Genomic DNA, 21,050 nt, shown 5'->3' on the forward strand with positions numbered 1-21,050 from the left:
AAAAAAACAATATATATATATATATATATATATATATATATATATATATATAGATGGAAACCTATATATACAGGGTGTTCAGGATAAATTTGACAGTTTCGTAAGGAAAAAGAAAATCTTCTTTGTATCTATTAAATTTAATGAATTGACAAAAAAACATTACAGGCAGAGTTAATTACAATACTATCAACAAGATTTACTCAAAATAACCACCATTAGCATCGATCACAGCTTCAATTCTGCTTCGGAACCTCGAACAAGCTGATGCTACAGTCTCCCTGGGAAGGGCCGCAAAAACTGTTTTAATTTTATCCATTAACTGGGCTTTTGTATTACTGGAAGTGCGATTGGTGTCTTTTTCAACTGCGCCGCATACAAAATAAGCCATGGGGTTAAGGTCTGGGGAGTTTGGAGGCCAAACATTTGGACTGGTGAAGTCGTAGAAATTTTCAGACAACCATTTTTGACTTTTCCCAGAGGTGTGGCAAGGGGCCGAATCCTGCTGCCATACATACGGCCTACCATTGGCTACCCTTGTTATCCAGGGCTTGACTACAGTTAGCAACTCCACGAACAAAGCCCGAATTCCAATGCCAGGGTTCTTCAACACCTGTTCCTGCAGATTTGCGAGGAATTTTGCTGTACGAACGCAATCAGATCGTCTGCTAGGGATCTTTCTTCTTGCTACATCCTCGTAGTCACCATTGCAAGTCTCTAGTTCATGCCTGATTGTTTTTACTGTATTCAGGGAGCATTGGGCAGCAGTCGTAATATCCTTATTTTGATGGCGGGCACGAATCATCATGATACAAGTTATTCTCTTCCATGATTCAGGTGGGTTCCAGCTATCCATCCTTTCTGACATCTTGTATGTGAATGAAGAAGGGTCCAAACTTTTAAATGAAGAGAAGTGTGTGTTAATACATGTAACTTACGGAAAAATATAATTAATTATAAATATGTCAAATTTATCCCGAACACCCTGTATATAAATAGGTTCTGCATTCAGGATGTGGTCAACATTTTCAATATTTCTGCCTATTTTCATGTCTTTGTCTTTTTATTGCTGATTTTCATACCAAATTTATTACAGCAGTTATTCAATTTAGTCAGAGAATCCTGTAGAATTATACTGGATTTATTTAGAAGTATAACATATATATATATATATATATATATATATATATATATATATATATATGTATATAATTTTTCTCACCTTTGGATACAGATCAAAAAGCAAAATTGTATTTAGCTTTTCTTTTAGTTTTAAGGAAAGAATTCAATTCAATAAAAATAAATATGGTTTAATAACAATAATAATATACAAATTTAATTGGAAGGACTTACAATAAAGTAATTATGGTGATCATCACTATGATATGCATGCAGCATGGAGTATATTCAATCTAGCTTGTTTTACCTTATAAACTTCAACATTTAGTAAAATTTAATTTTCTTTCTCTCTCACACACTTGAACAAATTTGATGAATGAATAAATTTCTAAATCTTCAATATAAAACAATCTCTTGTAATGAAAATGGAATGAATGTTAAAAAAAAAAAAAAAGCAGAAAAAAGAAAAATGTATCCTTTGCAATGAAATGCTTCCTTATTCACTGAAGTTTTAGGTACATCTTGACAATATAAAATCTTGATTGTTAGATATTTGGGGGATTAACTGAAAAACAAAATTCACTCCCTTACTTTCATCTTTTCATTAGAGAACACTGCATGTATCAACTAACTATCCTCCTTTATATCTTCTTTTATTGAGTTTGCCATGAATGAATATATGTTTGAATCAACAGGAATAATGCTATACAAAAAGTAGGTTCCAATACCAAAGAAAAATTAATACAATGGAAGACCTATGTTAAAAGTTCTAATTAAATAAATTTTTGTCTAAACATCAAGAATATACTGAGAATGAATTCAAAAATTAAACAAGGCACAAGCAACATTAACTGAAGAATCAACAATGAGAACTTGTTGATTCACATGAGAATAAAGTATTTTAGAGTAGTATGGTCCAAACTGTCCTATAATACTAATGATGCTTTTCATACATATTTAATAGAAAAATTAACTAGGGTGAGCCATGGAGAATGATTTCTCATAAAGGGGAGGGGATAACTTAAGTCAGTCAGGTCTATTGAGATATTTAATACAATGTAGCAAGGTTTCCAGGTTCCTTTATACAACCATTCCATAAGACAAGAGGACTTTACTTTTTTTTCCAAAGAGAATGCTCTATTTGGAAGAGATTGCATGCTCAGCAAGCCCAAATTCTCAACAGTCTAGATGTTTCTCACAATGAACAGTCACAGATATGCCAGTTTGACCAAAGTTTACCCACTACAGGCATGGGTAAATGATGGATACCACAGTAGATCAAAAGGGGAAATCTTCTGCCTTTTATAGAGCCTATAAAGGAGGCAGGTTCATTAATCAGGCAAAAGGTACCCTTTGATACCATAAGTAATTTAGAGATTTGTTCAGATAAATCTTTGACTTATGAAGTGGTGATATGGCTGACAACTCCTTGGGTGACTGGTGGCAAAGAAACCTCTATAACTGTTAATGACCTTTTAATAAATGACTCAGTGAAGCCAAAAAACAATGAAGTGGTTCTGATAAACTGTATATCTTGTATTAGTAATGCCTCAGAAGAGCACAGGTGGTGAGCTTCATGGGTAGGAGTTTGAATGGGACCAAATTTTTGACAAGGATGGTGTGATAGAGATATAGTCTGGTATGAGTTTTCTTTCTGAAGAGAGAAAGAACTGAAGGCACTGATCTAGTTGACAAAGTAGCTCAATACTCTAGATCATTGGTTCCCAACCGGTGGTACATGTACCCCCGGGGGTATGTGCTGGGCCGTTCAGGGGTACACAAAAAATAATCAGTAATGGCGGAAAAACAAGTAAAGTAAACAAAATGCAAAACATTAGTTATGGAACAATAAATGTTAAGTTTGAATCACCGCTAATGGAGACACTTCAAAACTAGCTCACATTAGCGAATGATGATTGTGAGGGCGTGGCTATGAACCCCTCTCTCAAACCACTCTTCTACCAATCATTAGCTATTTTAAAAACAAAGTGTACAATTTATAGAAATGGGTTTAAAAGGAGTACACAAGTGGAAAAAGGTCGGGAACCACTGCTCTAGATGGAAAAATTAAGCTAAGAACCGTAAACAAATAGCAGATGTCTCACATCACAGAATCTCTTTTAGGCCAGAGAAAACAAATGCATGCAGGTGTCTGCAGGTTTCCTTACACTTGTGTTTCTAAGTGGAGATGTATGTTAAATTGGACTAATCTTTCAGAGATATCAAAATAAGTGAGGAATAATTATAGACATCTAGTATATGTGAGCATGAAACTTTCACAATACATGGTAGGCACACATGCAAATATCTCAGATTTTTTTTTTAATGTATATTGACTCCACACATGGGAGATCAAAAGAAGTATAACATAACAGTGCTATGTGTGGGAAAGAAGATATCTATTAACAAGTTTCTTGAAAAGCTGGGGGTGGTATTCATTGGGAAAGGTTGCTCAAGAGGACAGAGGTAAATGGAATGCAGAAAGAAGAGAAGTTGGCTTGATGTGTTTGATTGCTTGTGTTCATACATGATTAGAAGAAAGTCGAGGAACTGCAGCAGCCAGTTTACTGTGATTAATAACAATGTGCAAACATGTCCAACAAGGCCATTCCCATTCAGAGTCTATTAGTAGGATATAACCAACAATTCTCATGGAAGTTTTGGCTGCTCTACCTCAAACATGCAAACAATATTATAAGGTCAGTCAGATTTGGTATCTATAGAGTTCAGCAGGAGAGAAGTAATGATTTTGAATGGAAAAAAATACCAAGTTTTTTGGAGTCTGAGGAGGCTAAGGATGTAACAATTTATGCCAGAATAAGCTAAATGTGAAAGCCAGCCCAAGAAAGGGAAACTAATCTTAACTAGAAATCATGTCATGTCAAAAAATAAGGATAAAAGTTTGCTAAATAAATGCCTGCTTCCATGCTGTTGGACAGATAACAGAGACAAGGGTGATAGCTTATATAGGCAATATAGGATCTGGACTAGAAGCCTATTAATATCAGGACTAATGAGAATTATCCTGATATCCTTCTGATGAAAGACCAGAAGAGACATAAGATAAACAGTTCATGGTACTGCAAGAGATGATTTGCATTAGTTGTTCACACAAGAGTTAGAGGAAAAGCTTATGGCATGAGGTCTGTTTTATTATTGAGTGATGTTAACAAAACCATCATGAAGTTAGAGATGTGGAAACAACAAATAACAGAAGTTACACCCAACAGCCTTAGCAAGGGAAGAGAAGATATGATTGCCATTTGAGCAAGATGTAAACTTACTGCATTTGGGTTGTTGGTCCCTATATTGTCCACTTTCGGTTTGCTAACAAATTTTCTTATGCTTATTTTGGATTGTAAAATGATGGTACAACGTGACAGAAAAAAAACTTAGGGTTGCATTTAAGCTGAGTGAGAAGCTAGAGTTTTTGATGTGGGCCATCAAATATATCCTGAATTTTTATCATGGAGTGCAATGACATTTTTAGGGAACTAGGGATGGGACAGAGTTGAAGTTTGCAGTGGAGTAGAGAATGCAAGTCTTCATTCCAACAAGGATAATTTCAATGAATTGGTCAGAATAGGTATTTGGATTGGAAAAGTGGAAACAGTAATCAAAACAAAGAAAATAAACACTGCAATCCAAGAGATCATCCCATTTGGCACCACTGAAGTGCCATAGGATATGAGACTGAAACTGACTGGTTGGAGCTCAATCGGTAGAAAGAGAAATGTGAATAAGGTTATGGTCAGAGTTTTCAAGAAGAGGGATAACATGTCAAACTTTATTCTTAATCAGTTCTTCCTCCAAATACTGCACATGGAGCTGTTTAAGAAAAGGGTCCGCAATGTTGGAAGAATGATGAGGATTATCTAGTATTCTGGTTGGAAGGTTAACAATTTGTGTTAGAAAACATGACTGATAATACCAAATGATTTAGCTTCACTTCTGGCTTGATCTGTGAAGTTAGACAAGAGGAGCCAGTTTATGTTATGAACACAAAAACTGGCTTCCCTTCTCTAACTGAAAGATGATCTCGCAGTTTGAAATGAAAACTATGAAGTGTGGTAAGGAAATCTTGGGCCAGAGCAGACTGTAAAGTGATGATTTCAGGTTTGATAAACAACAGCAAGGAATGTCTGATTTAACAAATGTGAATGTTCTTCCCTTTTAACAGGAAGCATCATGCAAGATGTAGATCTCATAACTGAGGGGGACTGTAGTTGCAGAGGATGTTAATTGGAATTTAATTAGGAATAATAGACTGGATTTTGATGCCTGGATGTTGGTGAAATGACTATGAAAGTGATTTTTTATTATATAAAATTATGGTGGTGACTTTTTTTTTTATTTGGAGGGGGTGTAGATATATTTTTGTTATTTTTTGTGGGAGATTTTTTCTTATATCCACAGCAACATTAATGTTTGTTTGGTTATCTTTCATGGGTGACTCCATGCATGATCTTGACAGTATCTCCTGCATACTGTTATACCTAGACACACTCCAGTCATGACTTGGCAGAGTATGCAGCAGGATTATTTGATTATTTGCCAGCTGATCAGGAAGCTTCTGGACATGTTACCTCAGGTTTAATCTCAGTGGAAACTACTTTACCTCTTTACCCTCAAATGGAGAAGGTGCTGGCTCCTGAATTTATTAATGACAACGTGTTGAGCATGTCCAGTAAGACATCTGCATCTACAGCATATTATCTGCACTGTCTGTAAGAATAAAGGGAGACAGAAACCAGGAACACCAACTCTGGAAGTGGGGTTGAACTGACAGAGAGGCTATGTATTGCATGTTGTTTAAGAGATACTTGTGCCATGAGAAGTTTTTCAAATTAATAAGAAAAACACAAGGAAATATATAGCCTCAAATAAATAGTATGACTTATTCCATGTGCTTTTCGTGTTAATTTGAAGAAAGTTGTGTTCCACATCACCAGCCTGTTAAACAAAGTGTTCTACAAAATAACTACTGGAGAAATCTCAGTACTTTATGAGCAGTGTGAGTCTTGGAACAAAAGAAAGGCACTAGCATTGAAGAACATATACTAGTGGTCACTTTATTAAGAACACCTCTGCATTTAGGAAAATAAACTACCTGAAGACGTTAAGCCATGTGGCTGCACTTTGCTATACAAATCACACAGGAAGGCAGGCATCCAAAGGTTCTGTTTCTTGTGTCTGATGCATCAAAATTGGTAAAAGGCATGACTTAAGTGGCTTTGAGCATGGCATAATTGTTAGTGCCACAATCTTAAAAACATACTCTTCTGGACTTTTCATGCGCAACAGTGTCTAGGGTGTATCATGAGTGGTGGTGTAATAACCAAATAACTTCAAGCCAATGACAGTCCTGTGGACAGAAAATGCTCATTGATTCATGAGGTCAGAGAAGAATGGCAAGTATTGTAAAATGTGACAGGTGGGTCACCACTAGTCAAATAACAGAGCAGTCCAACAGTAGTGGTCAGAAGATCATCGTGGAGCACACAGTTCATTGCATAGCAGGAAGATGCAGATTCTGCAGGCACATGATCCACATTGGACAGCTGATAACTGGAAAAATGTCATCCAGTTTTTTTTACTTATCATGCTGATAGCAGAACCAGAATACGATGATAACAACACAAGGCCATAGATCCTTTCCTACCAAGTAGCAACAGCTTAAGCTGGTGGACAACTTATTGGATAAATGGCTTTACCATCAGTACAAGGGCTTAGGAGTAGGTGCAACAATACAGAACATATCTTAACATTGCTTACACTTAAATCATTTCATGTAAGGACAAAATAGCTAGAAACTAGTTTTTTCATATTTGGAAATCACCATACTATATTTCTTTCCACTTATGAAGATGCCTATACTATAATCCACACAGCAGAAATTTACCATCTGCCATGCCTCTCTCCACACTGTCAATTTCTCTGCATGAAGAGAGGCCTATAATACAATGATCTGTCACCCCCCACCCTCAGCATAAAGTTGTAATCTACACTGTGGATGAATGGAGATGCATTTCTAATGAAGTTGTTCATTCTTTCCAGACTGACTGCATGCTACATCATTCTGTTCATGTCGGTATATAATACTCAATTTCAGTACACCAAAAACTAGCAATAAAATAAAAGGACTAGTCTTAATTCATTACTCCTTATGATCATGCAACAATCTTTGGTAAATAGAATAGTGTACAATGTCACCAGGCTTAAAAAAATTACTGCAGCCAATATTTTCACACTCCTAAATTTTCATTACAAAATATTAAATAGTTCATTGAATTTTACAGTATATGAATAAAAATAGCTAACCTTCTTAATATGAAAACAAATAGTAATTTCAAACACATTACTACTGAATTAACATCTTCACCAAAAGATACTGCATACAATAAATACAATTTACCTTCTTTTTTTTTTTTTTTTTAATATTAAACATGAAGTTCTCAGGATCAACGCAAATAAGAAGCTAAGCAGGCAGATGTAACCACTATAGCAATGCATAATGATGATATGGTAACTATAGAATGAAGATCCATTTTGCTTTGTAGGTTATGCTCTGCTTCTCTTATCAAATTCTCTGCATGAACATTACTGTAAAACAGGTCATCTACATGTTTTTGCTTCTGAGAAATCACCCCTTTAATATTTCTTAATACTTCTGACAGTATTTTATCTTGATTTTTTAAAGTTAGAAATATTTCATTTATTTTTGATTCAAGAGTTTTAGTTGGTAAAGTTATATGATCTGGTTTTGGCTTATCTACACCTCTTTCTTTCAAATGACCCACCACATCCTGTAGATTATTTACAAAATCTTTAACATAACTATTTTGTACTTGTACTACATTTGCAAGTTCTGTGGCCAGAATCTGTGTTTCATTTTGTTGAGATGCATTGCCAATTAATTTCCTTAAGTCTCTCATCCTTAACCAATTATTTAAACTTGATCCACAGATTCCTATTAGAGCTCCACACACAGATCCGATAATTGACCAGTATTTTGTTTTATCACCTTGAGCACGTTCCTTATCATGGCTTTCTTTTACCGCTAGAGAAAGAGCTGAGAAAAATTCTCTTTCATTCTTTTCCACTAAAATGAAGTTTTCGAGTAAGGCTTTCTCCTCTTTAATCATAGCATGCTCCTAAGAAAAATAATAGCAATTAAAAACATTTTCTAAAATGAAATTTGATTAAGGTAATTAAAACTTTGTTCCACTGAAAAACTAAAAAGACATTCAAGCATTTCTTATAAGTAATATTCATGTCATTTATCTCCAAGAACTGATTTGGTATATTGCTCCAGCATATAGGCAGGATAAAAGTGGAAGGAGAGGAGGGGGGGGGGGGAATCAAGATCTCCCATAATTACTTACAGAAGATTAACAGATAAAGCAAGGTGGAATGCCAGAAGTTTGGACTAAACAGAACTTAACCAAAGCAAAGTGATGCATAATAGCAAACATCTTATGTATTTGATAAACTTAAGAAAGTCAGGAAAGCCAAAGTAAAAGGAATAAGAAACAAATCAAGTCAGTGAAACAATGATATAGTCCAACAACATAAGTGAGAGCTCTTGTTGGCAGACTGCCAAGAGGAGTCAATTCATGCTGAAGGGAAGAAAGAAATAAGGTGATGAATGAATTGATCAACAACACGTGAAATCACGTGCTTTATAGATAAAATTTTCCAACTGTTATACAAGCAAATAGTTACCACTTTAAAAACTACAATGATCATAAAGGAGAAGTTAATTTTCTGATGTGTAATAATAAACAACTCATCCCACAATACGGATTGATTACCTTATTATCGGAACGGATTCTCCTTCTGTTGACATGCGCAGAAGTGTCGAAGGGTCTCGTATCTGTGGGTGTACTATACTACCCTTAACTTTATATGAAATTCAATAGTGTAGGTTAAAAAAAAGAAAGAAAGAAAGCCATAGATAGAAAAGATCCAAGTTTTAAAATAATTTACTTTTGACAACCCACAATTCTCTGGGCAATATGCAACTTTTCTTCTTGGGATAATCCAGACTTCCAATCTTTCTTAGTAAATATATTACAATTTTGTCTCCTCAGCATCTATGTAATCAGGTTTTCTCCTTCATTCTAGGCATCTCCTCTGAACATTACTAACATTAATACAAATCTCCAATCTGTACTATTCTGACATGTGGCGGTACTCTTAAGCACTGCCTAAAAATACTTAACTCAGTGCAAAAAATAGTAGTTTGAATGACCTACCTTTCACCAATTCATACTACTCTTTCATTTGTTTTTTCTGATTGCCTTTCCTATAAATATTTTCATGGTCACAGTTCATTAGAACTGGTATTGGTAAATCCCCTTTCCCACCTATTTAAATCTGTTAAAACACAGTTAAACCATTCAACAAGTATTTTACAGTTCAAACTTAAATTATTATTATTATTATTATTTTCGGGCTACTCCAGGGAGTCCTTAGACTCATCGAGGGAGGCCCTAAACATCATGTCCACACAACTATGTGATTACATTCTCACAGTATCTATCATACCTTGCCTTGAACTCGCTCACTGTCATAGCACCCACAACAGACTCTGGCAGCTTATTCCACTCATTTACCACTCTAAAAAGTAAAGAACCCAGCTCTAACACCACTGCTAACCACACTCTTGCCCAGCTTCCATAGGTGTCCCCTAGTTCTCCCACCACCAGTCCTGATCTCAAAAATATCCTCTGAATTAATCTTATAGAATCCTTTTAGCAATTTGAATGTCTCAATCATATCTCCCCTTTTCTGCCTATCAACCAGTTTCTGCAACCCACAAATCTTCAACCTGTTCTCATATGGTTCATTCCATAGACCTACTATCATCTTAGTCACTCGCCTCTGGATCCTCTCCACCTCCTCCCCATCAAGAAGGAACCGAGGTGACCAAATCTGGGCACAGTAGTCAAAATGAGGTCTTATCAAAGTTCGGTACAGAGGTACACTAACTTGCTTCTCTCTGCATGTTAAAGTATTTTTCATAAGCCAAGTGATTTGGTGAGCTGTTTTAGTTACTTTTGCAATGTGCCCCCTAAACTTCAACTCCCTATCCACCAGCACTCCCAAATCCCTGGCCTCATCAATCTCCTGGAGTACAGTTCCACCTATGCGATATACTGCTGCTATTCTTTTCACCCCAAAATGCATAACCTTACATTTTGTCACATTAAATTGACATCCATTCTCCTTAGCCCAGAACTCCAATCTATCCAAGTCGTCCTGCAAGATTTTGACATCTTCTGCATTCACTATCGCCCTCCCCAACTTTGCATCATCATCGAACAAATGAACTGTTCCACTTAGATCCTTCCCTATATCGTTAATGAACAGATTAAACAGCAGTGGTCCAAGAACAGAACCCTGCGGCACCCCACTAGTCACAGGCCGTCTTTTGGACTCCACTCCTGAATAAACCACTCTTTGATATCTCTCCATCAACCACCCACCTATCCAGCTCACCAAACCTATATCCATTCTCATATGTTGTAGTTTACGGATTAGAATTCCATGTGGTATCCTGTCAAACGTCTTTGCCAGGTCCAGCAGTATCACTGTAAACCCATTTCCCTTATCCAGTTCAGCCGTCACCTTGTTATAAACTTGAGCAAGTTACTCAGGCATGATCTACCCTTTACAAAGCCATGCTGTCCCCTGTACAGTATTTCATTTTCATCAATCCATTCCTGTATTTTTCTCTTGACTACTTTCTCCAAGACCTTGACAACAACTCCTGATATGCTGATCGGTCGGTAATTTGCAACAGTAGTCTTGGATCCTCCTTTATGCAATGAAACTATTTTCCCCTCTTTTCACACCTTCAGGACTAAACCAGACCCGAGACTCAGATTAAACAACATGGTCAAGGGCAATGATAATTCCTTAGCCACTTCACGCAAGACCCGTGCCAGTATACCATCCAATCCCGCAGATGTATTCGCATTAAGGTTAAAGAAGAAATTTTTCTTCGTCTTCATTAATTTCTTCTACTACTGTCTTTTGGACCAGTTTATGTATTTCCTGTGAGCAAAATCTACTGGCCTTCAAATCCAATATTAACAAGTTACTTCTTTCTACTCTACTTGCTGCCTATCCATAGTACTAATATGATTGAGGCTGAACAACCTCTCATGTATAGGATTACCATTGAAAACAGAATGGCAAGGTTACAAAACAAGATGCCTTGGACAAGGGAGCAACATTTTACACACACACACACAGAGCAATGGCACCGCATGCCCATTTCGGTTGAGTGTGCTGTCGTGTGGGTTATGCAACCCGCACTACAAAATCAATTTGACCGTATAATTGCATTTTTTATCGATATATGAAAGTTTTGAGAGTGCATACTGCATCAGCGCTCATCTTAATTGGTTCAATGCAATTAATTGCAGAATAACTTTGAATACTTTAATTTATCAATTAATTATAACCAAATCTGCATAGAGTGGGAGAACGATCTGTTTGTTTTAGGAATTATTAGAAAACAATAATGAAGGAGAATGCTCTATTTGGTTGGTGTGTATTTGAATTACTCAAAGGTGAAAAATATGCAAACCATGATTCATAAGACATGTGAGAATGGGAAATGAAAGGAAAAAATAAGTGTGAGTAGAAATACTTCATTAATGGCAAACGAATTATTAATAATTAACATTTGTGATATGTGTGTCCCATAAGTTTCTAAGTAGAGAGAATAGCATGTGATCCTATTAAAGTCTAGACATGAATAAGTAAATTTATGATGGCATAATTAAAAAAAAAGGATGAGGAGAGGAAAAGAGATCTGTTTGCAAAGTATAAATAACTAACCAATTTATTTATTTGTGTGGGGTTCTCCCCATTCCTCGGCCACCGCTTAGGACTGGTTGAGCCATCCTAATGAGGGATTAAGTATGTATTTTATGACTATAAATCCACGTGTGTTCACGAGCTTGTTTGCCTGTTTTGAGGGAGAAAAACCCGAGTTTCCAGGTGAAAAAAAACCATCTACCTCTGTATGAGACCCGATAACTCACCTTTAGCCAAAAAAGACAAGATAAAGGTTCCTCACATCATGGATGGGAATCGAACCCAGGTTTTTCCAACCAAAGGGTTTCATCTATACCGACTGAGCTACAGAGGCGCTAACCAATAATAAACAGTCGTTAATGCAATTTAGTAGTTCAGTTAAAAACTACAGGGAGAGGTTAATCCAATGAACTAATAATGTTGATTGGGTGATTCATTTAGGCATGGCAGGAATACATGTGGTTTAATGGAGCAGCAAATCATCTCGTAAAATTTGTTATGCATGTCATGTGTATTTCTCAGGTTTATGTATATTTTGGTATTATGTATAATTTATGTATATTTTGTTTTACTGTTTTCTAAGAATTTTGTTTTTGTTTACTGAGACTCAGTATACATTTTATGCAATAATAGGATACATAATATCCGATCATTATCGGAATTATCCACTTTTGGAAATCCCACATTCATTAGTTTTTTTTTTTTTTTTTTTTTCGTGTCAGCAGCTGTTCTGTCTTATCAATCTCACATATGCTGGTATTTTGTTGTAGACCAACGACTTCTTATAATACACAGAAGTATTCATTTTTATTCAGGAATAGATAAATTTTTATTGTCTGTTGTTTCTGAAGACTAGAATAAAAATGTCCCTTATACTGTTAAAAAACTTTCCAATCTCAACAGATGCTACACTGCACAAGCAAGAAAAACAATTAGGTTTGTTTATCAATAAATACAGTAAACAGATATTTAACATCTGTGTACTATATTTAGGAACAATTAGTGTAAGACAACTCGAATGACACACTTAATGGAAAAACACTCCGCTTCCGCAGGTTATGCTGCATGCATGCGAACAGAATAGATTTATTGCAGCTAAACATAACACCTAATTAAACACATTTGTCCTAACATCTGCTTTCAAATTTTCAGTTCCAGATAATATGTGTAACAGTTGTTTGTAATGCTTCCACTGGATACAGAAGGCACTTAATTTATGAAAAGCAAAATGCATATATATATATATATATATATATATATATATATATAAACTTGAAATCAGTTTGAATTGCATTTGAGATATTCATTATCATTCAGACACTTAACGAATGTTAATTTTAGAAATAAAAAATTCTACCACAGAAGTTGGACTAACATGCCATATAAGCTTTGTGAAAATGTGACCGTTCAACACAGAAGCGGCATACATATGCTAAAAGCTAGATCTTCCCAGGGAATAAGGGAACGACAGACACAAAAGTGACAACTTGTTAATATAATTTTAAATATGGAAAGCATAAAGGTCAAATGAACAATAGCTATGCTTCATGTGCACCATTTTTCTGAGAAACAAAAGTTTTACACTTCTTGGTGAGGTTAGATTATCATTGGCAAATACTAGAATGAGACACGGATAATTTGAATTTTGATACAATTTTTAAATACAGCCATATATAATTCACACAGAAATCAGACAAAGTAATCACTTGGGAAATTATTATTTTTCCAGACTGAATCAAAGAAAGGCTGAACTAACTTGTTTTACTTATTTTATTTATACGCAAGTTCCAATTTTCTGTTTTTTCTTTAGGAATTGTGTTAGCATATCATAAAATACAGGTTTTCCCTTCGGTTCCATTGTCAATGTCTTTTCCAATTAAGCTTAGGCAGCACAGCCTTTCCTCTGTTTGTGTTCCTCAACATTTGTATTCTCTCCATAGCCAAAAAAGAATGCTCGACTGTAGCAGTAGAACTCATAATTGACATGACAAGTTCTGCTAACTTATAAATTTTCTTGAATGCAACCTGAAATTTATTTTCTTACATGAATTTTAATAGGTGATGCACTGGTTTCCTGGCAAATTCTTCAAAACAAAATAGTACTTTCAGTTCATTTTTCAAGCGAATGTAGTCAAAAACTGGGCCATAGAAATTCTTTAAGTTTTCTAAAATACCATCAGGAAACATCTTCGCATACTGACCACATCTGTCACTATTGGAAGGGAAAAATTCAAGTTACAAAAGTGAAGAGTATCTTTCTTCCATCTCCAGGCACATGCAAGCCTTGGTATAATCGAAGGTACATGCTCTTCCCCGTCTCTTCCAGTCCTTTTCGTCTCTTAGGTCTCGACTCATCAACTGTATGCTTCTCCTTTGATACAGAAACCCAAATATCATCAAATCCATGTTCCCTGTCATTCCTAAGCTGTTTCATAGTGTCATGCACTTTTTTTTTACAACAGTACAATATATCATAGGATGAAGTTTGCATTATTCAAGTATATTATTCAGTATATTATTCAAGACATCAGTATAGCTAAATAAAACAGAAAAAATTTCTAGCAACAAAATTGTTTGTTGCTAGTGTTGTGTTGTCCTACCTAGCTAACTGTTCCATTTATGTTGGTTATTTATTCTTATCTTTACCTCTTTAATTTCCGTTATACTTGGTTACTTGTTGATTGATACTCATCTGAATATAAAGAAATTTATATTATACTGTGCCACCCTATATCCAGATTAGCCTAAATAATATAGAGGAATCAATCATCAACTAAACTAATATTATCACTTTATCTTCAGGCCAAGGTTATTACTAGTATTTAAGGCTTCCACAAAGGTCCGAATAATTTTATGAGCGGTGTAATGAAAGAAAATCAGGCAAACACCAAGTTTAACTTGACAAAAGAAAACATTTAATGTGGAAAAGTACAATATATACATTTAAGTATAACTATCTGCAAAAGGTTATCCAATTAAAATATTATAAGAATTCACATTCATACATAAATAACTTCTCAATTAGGTTTGAGGATATTTCACTCTAACCAATTGGATGAATCATATCATAAATATATTAGCTCAGTTTAAAGTATTCAGAATAATTACAATCCATAAATTATCAAACATTCATTTATCGTTCTTTATGTTCAGTCAATCAAGTTGAAAATAGTTCTTAAAAGTTTTAACCTTCCAAATGCTACAATATTCTTGTTGAGAGGCTTATACGCTGGTTAGACATGATAACTAATATTTAAGGAATTGACAGCGTATACTGAAAATATAGATTAAATAAACTTTAATATACACTTTCCGATATTTCGGCGAACGTCACGTTGCCATCTTCTTGGGAACTTACTAAAAAGACACGTGCACACAAGTACTAATAACAGCAAATGAGACTGAAGCTAGGAAGCCAGCGTTTTCCTAAAGTCCTGATGGTGCCCCCTGGCAGGCTATATTGGTAGTTCTTGGCCTTTGGGCTGAAGTTCTTCTTATAAAAGTTTCCCAAATTTGGAGCAGTTTCATGCATCCAAATTTGTTGAGGTTTGGCATGTTCCTAAGGGCCGAGGCTGATTCCATGAATAGTCTTTCATACTTGAACTTGCTGCGGTGTATTACTGTGGCTTTCTTCCATCTTATTCTGTGGCGTGTTCATGTATTCATGGAATCAGCCTCAGCCCTCAGGAACATGCCAAACCTCAACAAATTTGGATGCATGAAACTGCCCCAAATTTGGGAAACTTTTATCAGAAGAACTTCAGCCCAAAGGCCAAGAACTACCAATATAGCCGGCCAGGGGGCACCATCAGGACTTTAGGAAAACGCTGGCTTCCTAGCTTCAGTCTCATTTGCTGTTATTAGTACTTGTGTGCACGTGTCTTTTTAGTAAGTTCCCAAGAAGATGGCAACGTGACATTCGCCGAAATATCGGAAAGTGTATATTAAAGTTTATTTAATCTATATTTCCAGTATACGCTGTCAATTCCTTAAATATTAGTTATCAAATGTTACAATAACTAATCTTATGATAGGCTACACTTTATTCTTTCTCAGTCAGCTAACATTTAATAGAATAACATGACACTTATTATTTCGAGGGTAAAGTACTTCAGTATATCTAACATTCGACCATTAATCGACATAACACCACAGCTAAGGTTAAAATATATCCGACGGAATTAACAGTTATAGCTTCACAGGCTACAGAAAGGACAACTCTTACTGGGTTACTTCTTCTACACATTGAATTCGCAAAGGCACATTAGAAATTCTTGTTGACTTTTTCGTTATGGCAACACAATTCTAAAGAAATCTTCCCCTACAATAACTGAATTATAGACACAAAAATATACAAGTCTTGATGCACTAAGTTTCGGTTATCTACTAATTCCTTATTTTCTTCTATGTATTAACTTCGGTTCTGCACTATTCTTCCATAAACCACTTGGAAAATATTGTAGTATCAGAACTCCCATAGAAGTAATTCACGATGCCTATTATCTTACAGAAGACACAACCGGTCTCCATGCTATCTCTAAAGCTTCTCCCTACTTACTTTCATTTTCCAATCAACTACATTCCTTCTTCCTGCCAAAATCCGTTGTAACCAGTTCAGCTTATATCCACTGGCTTCCCTCCATATACATAGCTGTTCACGTTCTAAGCATGCGCTAACTAAAAACAACTCAGTTCTCCTTCAGCAGCCAATCAAATCCAATCAGAAGAATTACATAAAATCACTCTTACATACAGAAATAAAAAGATATATCACAATTCATATAATATACATTTAAACTTACATACAGTTTTAGAATAAATTTTACAGAATAAACTAAATAAAATGAATGACATATTTATATAGAGTCTTTTCATTATTATTACATATTCTAAGATTAAATAATTGATTAATAATAAACAAAACTCAAAGCATTTATATGAATAATATATTACAAGCAAGAGACTAACAACAAATAATATTTGCAAGTCTTGCTTATGACATGGTGGATTATGTTAAATATGAATGAAGTATTATAATATATAAATTATCTTCATTCACAATTTAACACTAGAAATGGAAATCTTGCAAGAAATGCAAAAAACCATGAACTTTGATTACAGCATCCACATCACATTCCCCAGAATTCTTCACTATGTGTTCAAAAAATTCAATGAGTTGATTTCTGACATTTACTATGTTTGTTAAACGGGAAGTAAAGTTCCATCTGGTCGGTGTGACAGTAAGTAATTTTTTAGCAACAAAATCTTGCAAAAGCATTTATTCTTTTCGATGATTTAGAAAAATATGCCGCCAATACACTGATAGTTTAGAAAAACAATCTACATTCCTTGATATTCGAGAGGCTTTGCTTCAGAACTAAATTCAAAAAGTGGGCATGGTGATGTGTAAATATTGCTAAAGGATATGCCACGATAACTTTCCTCAGTAACACATTAATATGCCCACTCATTACACAGGCACAATCATAAGTTTGCCCGACTAACTTGTCCTTGATATTAAATTCTTCAACTCTGTTTACAACATATTTAAAAGACCACTAGACCTTCTATCATCACTTACATCTGTAAATCTCATGAACCTTTCATGTATTTGTCCATTACAGACAAAATGGAAAACAGTTGATAGCTGTGATTTTGACATTATATAAAATGTTTCATCCAGAATAATGGTCACAAATGTAGCAGAAGCAATTTCTTTTTTTATAGCATCTTTATCCACATCAGATAGAGAAGTAATAATATCATTTTATACTGTGGAAGAAGTTCCTTGAAATACAGGCGAATTCTTTTAATGACTGTCTAAAAGAGGATCATACTCATGGAGCACATTTAAAAATTCTATATTATTTTCTCGATTAGTTGAATCTTCACTCTCACCATGACCTCTCAAAGGAAGCCCTTGCTTAGCCTAATAGCATACGGCATTAATCTTTTTAAAATGTCTCTATTTTTCTTTACCTGTTCATTATAATGGGTAACTTCAATTTTTCTTTGTTTGTCATGAGAGTGCCAATTCTTTGTTTTCCAAATGTCTTGGGATTTATAAATGATTGAACATGTGATTGGGAGCACTCATGTTTTTGCACTGCTGCTGTTAAACGATTAAGGTCGAAATATCTATATTTATTCCAAATGCCTTTCTCTATCTGGAGAATAATAAACAAAGCCAACAAAACACTCTTCACCACACTTCACATCCAGTTAACCATTCTACTGTACTACTGTGAAATAGAGAAGTCTCATATACTCAGTTTTTGCATTTTTGTGCATGCTCTGTAAATTTGGAAGAGAAGGACGAGGTTACCTCCTTCGAGTACAGTCATACAATCTGCAAATGTTCTGGCAGAAAATGGGATATTCAGTAGATTGTCAACACTGTTTCCTATTGTAAATATTGGCAAAAAAGTTTTGCCAACCATGTCAGTTCACACTTCATGCACACAAAACAGATGAAACTCAGAAAACAAAAACCGCAACTCATGACAGCTGACAACATTCAACTGGATTGGTTGACACAATAACCAATTACAGCCTCTAGGTGCTATTGTTTCAGAGCTCACCCAGCCTCGCCTTCTCAGCAGTTTAAAACTACTAGAAAGCTAAGAATTTGACTGCTGCATCGTCTTTACATCTTTTCAAAGGGCTCAAAGGTGTATGTATTTTAAAAGCACACCCGGGGGTATTAATGCGAATGTGATGCAACGTTTACACATTGAAAAGTACCCTCTTCATGAAGCATTAGTATATTGTGCTTAATTTTAGGAATCACGTAAAGCCAGGAAACACTTAGGGGAGTTCTTTAACGGGAATAATGCAAAAATATAATATCGGTAATACTGATATTTCATGGATAAGTACTGCACATCTAGCACACTCGGAATATTTGCCCCTGATATAGAGAGAGAGAGAATTCAAGAATGAAGATTGAGGTAGTTTGAACATGTTTCAAGAATGATGTCTGAAAAATTCCAAATAAAGATGGCCTTACAGAGTGAAAAAATCCTTTTGGACAAAGCTATTAAAAAATAATGTGGCCTGGACTAAAATTTTTTCCAATGACCAAAGAAAACCAAGTTTGGAAAGCATTCAATCAGCACTAGCATCAGTGATCCAGACCCAGATGGAAAAGAGTAAGAAATCAAACGGAACTCAGTTTCAAAATATTTCAAATACTAATAAATTTGTTATCAACTAATAAAAATGAATAACATGCCTTTGACTACAATAATGGTTTCAATATTTTGTGAAAACCTTTCAACTAATTTCTGGAAACAAGTTGTTGGTCTCATGCTCTACTCTTCTTTAAAGCAAGCAATGAAAACAGCTGTCTTAGCCATGCACTAATTCCGCATTCCAGTTCCGGTTAGGGCTTTGCTGGCTACATCCCAGCATTATTTTCTTCAAATAGTTGCACTCATTATTTTGTGATGGAACATTAACTACTGGAATGTGTAAGGGCAGTAAAAATGCCACAATATAGAACATGAGCAAATATCTAGAACATGGATGAGAAACTAAACTTCATGATTCCATGCAGTATGAACCACAAGAAACAATTCTGCATCATTACACTACTACTACCCAAACACACTAACTAAAGTAATTAAAAATTCTCCAGACATCCTCCTTTCCACACCGAAAAAGCATGTGGCATGACTCATTTCACAATAGAAACAAATTCCATCACTCCAAGGTGCAAGTTCTGTGAGATATAGCCCATGCCAAATGTGTCAGCCAATAACACACATTCATTATTATTAATAAAGGCTTGTTGGCAACAGTTCTTTTATAATAATCATGATATACAATTCAAATGTCATGAAAATACTTATGAGATTACTTGTAGTTGTTCACATCTCCACTACAGCTTCTCTAGGATCTCTGAACAAGATGACCTGGCTGGCTTTCCAAATGAGTGACAGCAACTACCAGTCAGTATTTAGGCTTAGTGAGTTGTATCTTGGACTCGGTATCGTTTAGAGATTTACATTTCACCAGTACCTTGCCGACTGTGGACTTGGAAATGCTTAATCATCAATTCCTGATATGCACCCTCAAGGAGTGAATAGCATACAAGGACAGCACCACATGATTAAGTTTATATCAAAAATAACTTTTTATCAACAATTTTCTTCCAAATTAATCTGCTATTTCTCAAATTTCCAATATGGTTAGATCTTATATTTAAGTCTTTCAAGGCAGTATTACATGCATCAATCCACCTAGACCTTCTCCTCTGGGTCTTATTCTCTAACATCAAACACCTGTTTTACCAACTTTTCCTTTCCTATTAAGTATTGTACACCCACAGTTAATAGGATCCGGTACGGCAGATTGCTAAGAATAGTCAATTCATGCTGAAGGGGAGAAAGAAATAAAGGATGTACAAATTGGTCACCAACCAATTCAAAATTGAGCTGACTGCAGATGACAGTTTCCCATATGAGGGGCAGTCTGATACACCATATTGGTTTAGGCTAGGGTAGTTGGTAAAAACTGTGGCAGATTCAAGGAAAAGCCTCTTGAACTGAAATTTGTTTCAGTAGAGTAAGGTAGCTTTTTTTTATTTTACTTTTAGCAGCTCTTATCCACTCCTCCAAAGACCAACTACAACTTCTGGATTTACCAGGTATCCTGCAGCTGCAATCTTTCTTATTATGGACAACTAAGTAGGACAGCCAATATCCATATATCAGAGTACCAGGATTAGTGGATCATGCCCTGGACATCCAGCACAGGATCCAGTGGAAAAAAAAAAAAAAAAAAAGCCAGCTTGAATTCCAGGTTGTCTGAAATTCAAATTTTTTTTTGGACTGCCTTTTATATAAGGAATTGAGATTCCCCTTGCTATCCAATGATGGGCTACTAGTAAGATAACATTGTCCAAGATGCACTGTAATTTTGATGGAAAACATCCATTCAGAATCATCTGTTTATAGATTGTAATAATTGTCTGAGTGTGTCCTCAGAGGAACAGATGACATACTCTGTGGGCAAGAGTCTTGACAATGCTGAGTTTTTGTGAAGGGTAGTGCACTGCACAGAGTCCTAAAGAATGAATCATCCCTCTTTACCAGTAA

General features: G+C 35.3%; 1 protein-coding gene across 2 annotated transcripts in view; it reads right to left on the bottom strand.

Annotated features, from left to right (window-relative positions):
- The window catches only part of LOC150109237 (mitochondrial potassium channel-like), a 58,740-nt gene that overhangs the window by 1,678 nt on the left and 36,012 nt on the right, over positions 1–21,050 (bottom strand). Inside the window, exon 3 of one of the 2 annotated variants that reach the window (XM_090412328.1) lies at positions 7,532–8,270. In XM_090412328.1, the coding sequence (XP_090268454.1) occupies positions 7,578–8,270 (693 nt within the window). In that variant the 3' untranslated portion in view covers positions 7,532–7,577. Of the gene's footprint in view, positions 1–1,311; positions 8,271–21,050 lie in introns of those variants that run through there. The other variant, XM_090412320.1, reaches the window with a different exon arrangement.

The sequence above is a fragment of the Typopeltis vanoorti genome, chromosome 2 (assembly GCF_054136105.1).
Source record: "Typopeltis vanoorti isolate ZY-2024b chromosome 2, IOZ_Tvanoo_1.0, whole genome shotgun sequence".
NCBI classification, from domain to species: Eukaryota; Metazoa; Arthropoda; class Arachnida; order Uropygi; family Thelyphonidae; genus Typopeltis; species Typopeltis vanoorti.